Source organism: Schistocerca americana, chromosome 5, assembly GCF_021461395.2.
Source record: "Schistocerca americana isolate TAMUIC-IGC-003095 chromosome 5, iqSchAmer2.1, whole genome shotgun sequence".
In the NCBI taxonomy this organism is placed as follows: domain Eukaryota; kingdom Metazoa; phylum Arthropoda; class Insecta; order Orthoptera; family Acrididae; genus Schistocerca; species Schistocerca americana.
Window position 1 is genome coordinate 338,779,581 of NC_060123.1, and position 12,580 is coordinate 338,792,160.

Here is a 12,580-nt window from a genome sequence, read left to right on the forward strand (position 1 = left end):
TGGTCAGCATGGCTGGAGATGGGTGGAGATGGACAGAGGAGTGGATGGACAAAGTGAAGGGGAGGAGGAAATGGAAAGGGAGGAGGAGGAGGGGGAGATGCATGAGGCAGGTGGAAGATGTAGAGGGATAGTGGGCAGGTGAAGAAGAGAGGGAGGTGTAGATAGAAAGAGGGGTATGTGGATATGGTCAGAGGGAAGGGGGAAGAAGATACGGCCAGAGAGTGGAGGAAATGGGCAAAGAGAGTGGGAGGAAAAGATAGACATATAGAGGTGGGAGGATGAGGTGGACAGATACAGGGATGCAGAGGTAGACACAGAGGAGGAGAAGGAGGAGGAGGAGGAGCAGTGCTCAATATATTTGTGCAACCAATTCTTGAGAACTGTTCCAGTGTAACAGAAATGGTCAGGGAATTCAAACTGGAATCCAAGGGAGGAAGACAACATAGTTCCTGCAAAATCTTGTTGGGTAAATTTAGAAAACTTCTACTTGAAGAAGGCTATATGGCCATTACGCTGCCACCATCGTCTATCTTGCTTAGGGATAGCAAGAATAAGATAGCAGAAATTAAGAAATGTCATTCATACACAAAAGAGATAGAAAAGAAAACAGATGATACTGGTAAGATCTGATCATCATTATGCAATGTGCAATGGCTTGTGGAGTATATAGATGAAGATGTAGAAAGCTCACACTGCTTTACATTCCTGATGGAGTTACAGAGTAGGGAGGTAGTGGTGGTTGTTAATGAAGCAGGACAGACAGAGATAGAGAGAGAGAGAGAGAGAGAGAGAGAGAGAGAGAGAGAGAGAGACTGCTGAGAAAACAGTGTGGATTGTGTTCCATAGATATAAACATGGGCAATATAAACTGACCAGGCTTTAAGTGAGGGGTCTCTGGAGTCGATGTGGGTGACATGGTTCTTTGAGGTGTGTTTAGAATACCTCTCCAGCTGCTGGAGGGTCAAGGTTTAATCATAGGCTACACTTCTCACAAATATCTTCAGAAAATACTTTCTACCATTTGAATTTATATTCAGTGTTTCCAAATATCTCTTTTTCAGAAACACTTTTCTTGTTATTGTCAGTCTGCATTTTTATGTCATCTCTGTCTCATTTCCTAATATAATTCCCTCAGAATTGCCTGATTTAATCTGACTACAGTCCATTACCCTTGTTTTATTTTTATTACTGTTCATCTTCTTACCTCTGTTGAAGACACTACTGATTCCATTCAACTGGTCTTCTAACTGCTTACCCATCTTTGACAGAATTATAGTGTCATCGGAAATCTCAAAGTTTTTATTTTGTCTGGTTGATTTTTTTTTTTCCAAATTTCTCTTCGGTTTCCTTTACTACTTGCTCAAAATACAGATTGAATAACATTGGAGATACACTGCAACTCTGTCTCCCCATCTTTTCAACTATTGCTTCCTGTTATGTCCTTTGACCACTATAACTGCAGTCTCGTTTCTGTACAATAAGTACACATTCACTCCCTTTATTTTATTCCTGCTATCTTTAGAATTTCAAATGGTATATTCCTGTCAACACCATCAAAAGCTATCTACAAATGCTGCAGTGGTGTACAGAGATACCACACAAGAAGAATTTGCAACATATAGAAGTACCATGGTCAGGGACGGCTGCCCTCAGCAGAAACATTGCTGAACACAAATTATTCATTCTGTCCATAAGAATCATGCCCCATGGAGCGACAGCACCACCAAGAAAAGACATTCACACTTAAGTAACCATGCACAAACATGAGTTCCAAGTTGTAAGTTGTAAGTCGTCCGAGACTTGCTACTGAGTTCCTGTGGAATGTTTGTCATGAATTCAAGTTGTCATGTGAGACAGAAACAGTTCCTGATAGTTAGACAGTGGTTAGTACTTAGCAGAAACAGAACAGTGTATAGAATTATCGTATATGGACACAGGTAACCTGCCTAGAGATTTGACTGAATACTGTTAGTTTGGAACTGTTCTTTTTTGAATAGTACATCAAGAAAGAAGATTAGTTTTCTTCTGACTTTAATCCCGAGAACATTATTAGTCAGTATTCACGGAACTGTAGTCACTGCAGGACATGTAGGCTAAACCTGCATTCTACAATTGCTGTAACACACATTACCAATGTTGGATAACATATTTTACTATTCTGTGTTACTGTCATTGTGTGTGTGCTACTCTAGAACCGAACCCACGCATATGTCCTGCCAGGAAATCTCTATTAGTCTTTTTCAGTGGCAGCAAGATTTTGATCAAAGTAGATGCCTCCAATCCACAACAGCTGCAAAAGTACATGTATATTTCTTCAGCCTCTCTCTGAAGATAAGTTGTAGTGTCAGTATTGTCTCACATATCCCCACATTTCTCTGGAACCTTTACTGGTACTCCCATGGGTCGTAATCTACTAGTCTTTCATTCTTTGTATCACTGACTATGTTATCAAGCTTTTGCCAAACTGGGTACATCCCTTCAGTTTAGATGAATGCATTATGCAAACAAAATCTCAAGAACAAACAATATTTCCATCAGTTAGAAGCCACAACTCTATTAGATGTCTCTAGCACATAATAATATGAGATGAATGAAACACATAATACTCCACCAATGAATGAAAGATCTTGGCAAATGATCACTTGGTTTTATCATGAGAAGCAAATAGCTAGGTTAACAATTAACTTCTCATGAAGTTTTTTATTTATTACTATTATTTTGAACTTTTCCTCATTACAGAGGCTTATCTCCAACATAATAATTTGCTCGGAAATTACAAGTCAAAGAATAAACGTTCTTAAACTATGTTTTCAAAATATTCCTCCAGGTGTTTCGATCTTGTGTGTCCTCTCCCTCTGCGCCCATTCTCCTCACTGTATGCTGTACATTTTGGAGCCAGGTGATCATAGGTCGTCCTCTTCTTCTTCTCCCCTCCGGTTCCCACTCCAGCATCAATTTTGGTATTCTGGCTTTCCCCATTCGTAGTACATGCCCATACCACTGTAATTTCTTCATTCCCATTACATATATATTCTTTCTTTTATTTCCATTCTCCTTATTATTTCGGTGTTCCTTATCTTTTCTTTCCTGGAGATTCTTGCCAATCTTCTCCAGAAGTCCATCTCTAGAGCTTGTAATTTTTTAATGTGCTTCAGGTTAATTGTCCAGGTCTCCGTTCCATACGGAACCACACTCTCTAATGTGGATTTGTATATTAATTTTTTAGTTCTGCTCATTACATTCCTGCTCCGTAAGACTGAGTCAAGCATCCCAATGACCTTCCATCCGCTACTAATTGTTTTATTGATTTCTGACTCTGATTTTCCCTTGATTTCTAGAAGGATCCCAAATAACAGAAAGTGTTTAGCTTTTTGATTTTCTTTTCTTCAATGTATAGCTCATCTGCATCATTGGTCAAGGATGCTGTTTTCTGGTAATTAATCTTCAAACCCCAAGTTTTGTATGCTACTGCTAGTTGATTGCACATATAGTTAGCATCCTCCCCATCTTGTGCTACGACCACTTGATCATCAGCAAACAATAAATGATGTAGGTACACTCCATCTCTTATTTCTAATCCCATACTATTACATTTACGAGACCATGTTTTAAGGCTAATATCTATATAGGTTTTAAATAATGATGGTGACATGGGAAGTTTTTTAATCTACTTATTTTTAATACAACAAACAAGACATTAAAATGTATATACAGGGTGACTCATGAAGATATGTAAATTTTTTAATATGTTATTCTACAAGTAAAACTAAAGAAAAAAAGTTCATATAAACATAGATACGAAAATGTTTGGTTATGGAGTTATGGCTAATAAAAGATTTTGCCTGAAATTTACCAAATTCACTAATATGAAGCCATCACAAAACTGTAGCTTAAAGTAAAGCATGATTTCCATTTATTTTTTTGTTATTGATCTGGTGAATCTTATGAAACATGTCCCAGACATGTATCTGCGGCAGTTTTCCACAACATCCAGAGAGGCAAAGATGTAATTTCATAAACTACTTGGCCCAATTTCTTTCTTAAATTCCAGACAATTGCATAAAGTTTTCAACACAAGTTGTAGAGAATTTAATTGGAAAAATGATGGTAATAATGTTAACTGAAACTGTATGAATGTGTCAGATAAACTGCTTTTATTAATTCATGTTAAGCCGGAAAAAGCAAAGCTCCCTGTTAAGGAAGTTGTGCAGCATACATACAATTTCATAATACATTCACAACATATGTTCAAAAATGTCTCCACCGGGTTCAATGCATTTAGCTTCATGTGTACGAACAGATTTTGTTGCTCGTTTCAGTTTCACAGGCTTATTATTAATTTCGTCTATTGCACTCATAATGCGAGCTGTATTGACTTTGTCCCAATAAACTGTCTTTCATACACCCTCATACAAAAAAATCCATTGGTGTGACATCGGGTGATCTGGGTGGCCACAGATGTGTAGCAAATTGACCAATCCATTTCTGGGGAAAATATTCATTTAAATGTGTAGTAACTTAAATATTCTGTTGTTATTATGATCTTTCACTGAACAATACAGAAAACTAACTCGTTTCAATGTTAAGAAATGACTGAAACAACTCACTAACAGTTGCCAAAAATGAAATAAACATTTCTACATTCTTAATAGAAAATAAACAAATTTACTTCTATAATAATCTTTGCTACTCTGGATGTTCTGGAAAACTACTGCATATACACCTGGGGCATGTTTTATTAGACTCACCAGATCAGTAACAACAAAATAAATGGAAATCATGCTTTACTTTAACCTCATAAAATTTTGCAATGGCTTCATATTAGCAAAGTTGCTAAATTTCAGGTAAAATCTTTGATTAGCCATAACTACGTAACTAAACATTTCTGGACCTATGTTAATACAAACTTTTTTCCTTTAGTTTTACTTCTAGAATAACGTATTAAAATATTTGCATATTTCATGAATCACCCTGTATACTAATAAAAAAATGTGGTAAAGCTTGAACTGGTGTGTTTAACTTCACCTGATCTCTATTTTTAATAACTGCATTCTTATTAAAGTTTCAAAACTTACTAAGTTATAATTTTGCTATGGAGCAGTGTAAGCAGTGTACTACAGATATACAGCTGAATCTGTTTGTGTATCATTTCTGTGACAAAAATGGAAATACTACACCGAAATCACTCTTAATGCCATAGCAAATGCTTGAATTGTTGCAAACCCCCCTCCCCCCCCCCCCCCTCCTCTGCCACCCCCACTCCATGACGCACTGAATGCAACTGACTGATTTCTTCCTATGTTTAGAACTGACTGTCCAAACAGCTTTATCAGTGAGTGGTTCAACAGCCGACAGTGTGAACATCGTATTATTTCAGACAGCAAACCTTTAATTTGGCCCTAGATCAAATCCATTGGGCTAAATGGCAGTGAAAATGTGGCATGCTCTTTACTATATCCCCGAAAGTTTGTCAGTAAAATTTCATATCTCTGGAATAGTGGTTTGTTAGGGGATTTTATTTCCAGAAGTCCCACTTCTTTAAGATTCTGATTTACTAGGATGTAATGCTGAAGTCAATCAATTATACTCTCCTATCACTTTCCCACAGTATGCACCTTAATGACAACAACAGAATAGTATGAAGTATTATCGATTACAACTGTTGACGGTTTTTCCATATTTGATATTACTGAGTCTGCAAACCACTTTGCAGACATATCAGGATTCATTTATTATCACAATATCCTATCTTTCTTTTCAAAACCAGGAGGTAGTTTAGGACAGTATAATATAGATGCCTGCATGCACAAACATAAGTCTGTTTCCCTAGCTGAATGCACTGCCATTGTTTCTAGTGCTATGTTATTTGTACAGTACTGCTTGAAAATATGTCAAAATTGACTTCAGTTTAATCAAGCTACACCATTTCACTGAATTCATGTCGCAGATCTGCCTTGAAAATGTGCATCACCATGTCTCTGTCTCCATCAGCAGCTTTAGCCACACAAATGTCTACAGTGGAAGTCCAGTTTGCGACAAGTTGCAAATAATGATACGTAACTACCTTTCAAAACACCTGCTTCCTTCGGGGTAGTTGAATAATTATCTTAAACATGCTGGCATATAACATGTATAGCAAATGAATCTATGTTAATACTCTGCTAATCTATACAATATTTTTTTCTTCAGAGTTTCCAGCTTTGATGATTCTCAAGCACCCACTCCTGTCTCAAATATTTTCTTGCCAATTTTTACAACTGTGTGCCTGTTTATATTTAAAATTGTAGCAATCCTTTTGTTCACTTCAACAAAGAAGTGGGTCACCATTAAGGTGTTTTGAAGTAGGTGAGTAACGAATGCACCATTTCTCTCAACTAATATCATATAGCAATTCCCACCCCAGAAAAACGATATTAAACTTTTCAACAGGTCATCTCATAAATTTTCTTTTAATACTGTTCAGCATCATACAACATACACTAAACAAATAAGCTCCAGAACCCAAATGAAACTAGAAAAAAGCAAAATTATAATGTGCAATGACCAATCACATAGGACAACAACTGCCTGAATCTGCTCAAGCCAAAAATATTGTAGTAGGAAGAGCAGGGTGCAGGGAGGTGACTGAGGTGTAATGTTTGACTACAGTGTGTGGTCACTGTGGCTAGGAAATCCATGAGATTGCCTGAAAGCGTAATGTGCTTCCCTGTGAGGCTCACTGTTTTAATTCCAAATGCAATAAAAGACAGTTTTAAGAAAATAACTATTTACTCGTATTAAGCCATGGCATGACAGCTTTAGTGCAATAGACAACACATGCAAGATTGCCAGCAGATGCCTATATAAGAACCATTTGCCCACTAGGGTCTCCTTGCTATTGACTGCAAGCAATAGAGACACTGGACCAATGTGAGTGCCTATTGGTGGAGGCCTGGAGCAGCTGAACGGCTCATTGCTCCAATGAGTGAGTGTTTCGATACGTGTTGTGGTAGTGGTGGCAGAGGTGCAGTGATGTGCAGATTACTGCACTCACCCCATTACTTTATTTGTAGCTATTAATTCAAAAGTAATTTTGAGGTGCACACATTATGTAGGACACTTACTAAACAAGTGCAGGTCAGATGATATCATTGCTCAAAGCGCAATTTCACTTCACTTTATGTAATAATGTAGAACCTATTTGATACAAAAAGATTTGACATGGCTGCATAAAGGAAAATCAAACTGTAGAAAAAGGAAATTTTTAGAAACATAAATTATACAAAAAAAAGTTATTTAACAGTCATTATGTACTGATGTGTAATGACATTAAAAATAATTTTCTGTTAAAGCGCTGAATCATAAATGCACAAGATGTCTTGTGGGTGAAATTAGAGAAAAAAGTGTTTTTTTGTGAGCTTCCAACTATGATGATTTCCAAGCTTCCGCTCCTATCTCAAGCGTTTCTTGCCAATCTTTACAAGTACCAGTTGATAAGGAGACTTTGTCACATTTGTGGCTATTTCTGGGATTTTAATTCAGCAGGTTTATAGTATTTAGCAAGTTTCATTCTTTACAGGAGATATACATGAGCTCATCTTACATGGACACTAATAGGTGTGGCTTACTGAAAATTACAAATAAAGGGAAACACAAAAATATGTGCAATTTATGGCAGTGAACATATAAAAGTCATTAAACATGAAAATAGTAGACAGATTAACTACCTTCATTTTGGACGTATTTTTTCATAAGTAAACTGCTGCACTTTCTCAGAGTTTGAACTATCCTTAATTGCCAGTATTTTCTTTTTTACATAGTGGAACTGCTCCAAAGCAAACTCATAAAGTTCATTTTCCATCTTCCATATTTTTGACTGTTTTATAATTGATACTGTTTCTTCAGACGGTTCTATTTTCTGTGCAGTTTTTCTTAAATGGGATTTCTTACCTAAAACAAAGCAATTATTAATGAAAAAATGTATAATGTATTTCGAGTGTAACATAAGAAAGCAAACCCAACATTTTACAATGAATAAGTGACCAGTAATAAGGTATGAAACGAGCAAGAACATCTGTTTCTTATATTTCACTCATATATCTGTCAATTACAGTTGCGATAGTGTGCACTATTACTTCATAACACCTAAAACTGTTTGAAAATTTACAAATGTGTCTGCAACTCCTAATTCATAACAACTTATACAAATACCTGGGTGTAACAGTTTGTAGAAATATGAAACAGAATGATCATGCAGAATCAGTCATAGCTACAGCAAGTGGCTCATTTTGGTTCATTGGTAGGACACTACAGAAATATGATCAATCTACAAAGGAGATTGCTTATAAAATACTTGTGCAACCCACTTACAGTACTGGTCAGGTGAGAGAGATCTGTACCACAAGCAGCTAACAGGGATTATTGAACTTTTAAAATGAAGTGCAACATGAATTGACATAATTATGTTTGTTTGACCCATGAGAGAGCATCATGGAGATGCTGATAGAACTGAACTGTCACATGCTTGAAGATAGGTGCAAACTATACTTTGAAAGCCTCTTTAGTAAGTTTTAAGAATCAACTTTGAGTGATGAATCTAGGAATATAATAATATACTCCAATGTGTTGGGCCCATCGGGATCATCAAAACCGAATTAGACTAATTACTGCTTCAACAATTCTTCCCCCATTCTGTAAAGGAATGGAATGGGGAAAGCCCTAATGAAAATGATAAGGTTGCAAAAGCCGCAATACCCCTGATCCAAAAACAACACAATAATTTGGATGATCGGACGTACAACTACTTATTTAATTCAAAACTGACTAGCAGTTTTAACAATTATTACTCCTGCATAGAATTAGCACACCAAACAAGAAGACTCAATAAGAACATGCAGAATTACTTGACAGTTGGCTGAACAGAGGTATTACACCACCATAATTAAGAAGGATGAGGAAGCGGAGGAGGAGGAAGGGAAAAATGAAAAAAGGAACTGCAACAATGGTCTGTTGAGACTGATGTTCATAAGGGCCAAGCTTTTTTTACTGTGTTAAATTCTACATGTCAATTGTTTGTAGTATTATTACTATGTACAATGATTTGTATCATTATTAATAAATATTTGTTAAATAAACTGAACTTCTGGTACAATGGAAAGTGCCCCATTTCACTGCGGCTTGCAGCGTTATGGATGTAGATGTAGACGCCAATGTGTAGTGCTTCACAGTTTTTCATCATCAATTTAATTACTGTTTCCTTACCTTTTTCAGTCTATTTGCAGTTGCTCTTAAACCTACACAAACCTGGACAAATAATCTGCTATCCAAGTCTCATGGAGACAATCTTGGGAGTCTTAGAATACAGAGGCCCGCTATCTATGTAATCAGAAAGACTGGGGTCAGACAATGATATCAGACAGCTCCGAACAACAACGTAAGTTTAGAAACTAACGAAAAATCTATACTCCTTTTTGCATGAGTGTCCATTACTCACTTCTTTAAATTTAAGTTGAATGGTGAGCCATCTTTCTAACCACATTAAAAATTAACTTTAAGACACCAAGTAATATGTATAATTAAATATATTAAAAATAAGTGAATTCTACAAAGAAAGGAATGGAAGATTGGGATTTAGTGTCACACTGTTGAGGTCATTAGAGGATGCATGATAAGTTATGATTAGAAAAGGATGGAGAAGAAAACCACTTGTGTCCTTTTGTAAGTACCATTGCAAACCATGTTAATAAACATGACTGGTGAAGAAATTGTACATTGCTTCTGTTGAATACACTGCGTCACCTCAGTTGTTATGAATTCTATGGGCACAAACTACTGATTACAAGAGAGCTCTAAGATATGAATCCAAATCACATATAAGGTATAGATGTATTCAGGGCCTGAAAAAGTTCTAGGGGCGTGAGTAGGTGTGGGATTATAAAGAGATGAAAGCAGAACATGTACACCTATATCACACATTGCACACGAGCTGGCCACAGTTCTTAGACAGCTGAAGATGCTTACGGCCACTGTCAGCCGTCTGCAGGCTGCTGCCCCATGGTGTGGCAGCAGCAGAGAATATGGCACATCGCATGGAATACGTCAGGTGTTGCTTGCTTTTCCTGTGGGCTCTGCTGTCAGTGCACCTTCCAGTGTACCGGCGCAAGGGATCTGTGCTCACTGCAGACTGAGTGGCGGATTGCTACATGCTTATGTCTCTTGAGTCGGAGAGTCAATGTGGAGGCTAGCTGTCTCACCTCGCCCCCTACTTCTATGAGTGGACAGGTGGCTGCTCCTTCAGTAGGGTCTGAGTGGGCACACAAGTACCAGAGGGGGAGGGGGGGGGGGAGGGGGGGAAGGGTTTATAAGTTATCAGAAGCTCCAATGTAAGGTACATTATGCAGCCCCTTGGGGAAATAGCACTGATGGTCAGAAAGCATTCCAATGTGCACTTGATATGTCTGCCAGAGGGGGTGGGCCCTCATCCAAGACATAGAGTGCGCTGTGTGCAGTAGACAACAAGCTGCTGCTCATGTTGACATCAATGACACTTGTAGCTTGGCTTCTGAGGCCATCCTCAGTTCCTACATCTGGCTGGCGAGCATGGGGAAGATAGTTGGCCTCACTCATGAACTGCAAGTAGAGTTCACAATTTGCAGCATCATACCCGGAGTCGAGCAGGGTCCTTTGGTTTGGAGCTGAATGGAGAATGAAGCAGAGGTTCCATTGATTCTGTGACAGTGATGGCTGCAGATTTATGGACTTGTGTTATGGGGTGTGGAGTTGCAGGACTCTCCTTGATAGGTCAGGGACGTACTATACAAATGCAGCAGCTGCTTGGGTTGCAGAGTACTTATGGACTGCACACAGTTTTTTTTTTTTAAGCTAGGTGGTAGAGTGAGGTCTTGTGATGAATGCTTGCCAGTCAATATGCAGAGAACGAAATCAGTTTCTGTACAAAGTACACACACTTCGACTGTCACAATTTTAACAGTAAACTGTTGAGGTATTCATAACAAAGTTCCTGTACTTACTGCCCTCCAGGAAAGCTGTCACACTCAAATTACCCTCAGAACTGAAAGCTGGCTGAAATTTGAAGTAGGAATCTCAGAAATATTTAGCAAGGCATGGAACATTTATCAAAGAGACAGATTTAGATGCCACAGGAGAAAGTGTGTTCAGTGTTGTTGACAAAAATTTTGTGTCTATCGAAGTCAAAATTGAGTCTGCCTGTGAAGTTATCTGGACACTGGTTGCAGGCCTAAGTGAACTCAAGTTAATTATCGAATTTTTTTACTGGGCAGCTGATTCTGTCATAACAGTTTTAGAATAATCCACAGGAAGTCCATGCTCAGTAGCATGAAAATACCCACACCATGCAATATTAAATGAACAGACCACCATTTGTCTGTATTATTGTTTATTTAATTAAGACCCAGATTCAAGCCTTTTATGCCATTTTCAATTAATTGAGTTTATGTCATTAACATATATTGCAGGCCATCAAAATGCTGAAATCTAGGTCGTAATTAAATAAACAACAATACAGTCAAAAAGTGGTGTGTTCATTTAAAAATTATTTTATGACTGTTGCTCAGCAACATCAAAAATTGTTTCATGCAGTATTAGTTGGCGGTGGTTTTAATCTACTGAGTACAGACTGGGACATCTAAGGATTCACTACAGATGGCAAGGCCAGGCAGACTTGTGAAGTAATTTTTAACACATTTTCCAAAAACTGCCTTGAACAACTAGTTAGACAACCCACATCTAATGGATATATTTTAGACCCTTCAGTTACAAACAGATCTGATCTTATGGACAGTGCCGGTATAGAGACAGACATACTGATCATGATGCCATCATGGTGATGACAGTTATTAAAGATAATAAATCCATCTATAAGGCTAGGACAGTATTTATGCTAGATAAGCAGCCATTAGCATCCCATTAAGATGCTGAATGAGCATCATTTAGTTCCAATATAATGGACCTAGAGAAATCATGGGCAAAGCTAAAACTGAATGTAAACTGTGCTCAGGAGAAATATGTGCAAAGTAAGTGGACTGAGGATGGAAAGGATCCTCCGCAGCTTAATAATCAAATTTGGAAAACGCTGAGGAAACAGAGATTGTTGCACTCTCGGTTCACACAAGAACGTGCAAATGTTGCCAGAAAAAAGTAGGAGAAATTCTTGTGTATGTAATACAATCAATGTGTGAAGCATAAAACTTCCACAGTCACACCTTAGCAAAAGATCTTACCAACAACCAGAGAAAATTCAGGTCATATTTAAAATCACCAAGTGAGTCGAAGGCATCTATCCAGTCACTTGTCGATTAGTCTGGGGTGGCAACAGAAGATAGCAGAAGAAAAGCTGAAATTTTAAATTTCACGTTTAAGAAATCATTCACGCAAGTACAAATGTACCAATATTTGACTGTCACACAGATTCCTGCAAGGAGGACATAGAAATAGGTATCTGTGACATACAGAAGCAACTGAAAGAATTGAAAACAAAACAAAAAAAACGTTGCCAGGCCCAGATGGAATCCCAAGTGACTGCAAAAAAGCACAGATGATTACTGTGTATAAGAAAGGTAAA

The 12,580-nt window shown here is 37.7% G+C and overlaps 1 protein-coding gene across 1 annotated transcript in view; it reads right to left on the reverse strand.

Annotated features, from left to right (window-relative positions):
- LOC124615838 (heparin sulfate O-sulfotransferase) overlaps positions 1–12,580 on the reverse strand; it is a 75,761-nt gene that overhangs the window by 1,462 nt on the left and 61,719 nt on the right. The window contains exon 7 of the mRNA XM_047143991.1: positions 7,707–7,929. Coding sequence (XP_046999947.1) covers positions 7,709–7,929 — 221 coding nt within the window. The 3' untranslated portion in view covers positions 7,707–7,708. The remainder of the gene's footprint in view (positions 1–7,706; positions 7,930–12,580) is intronic.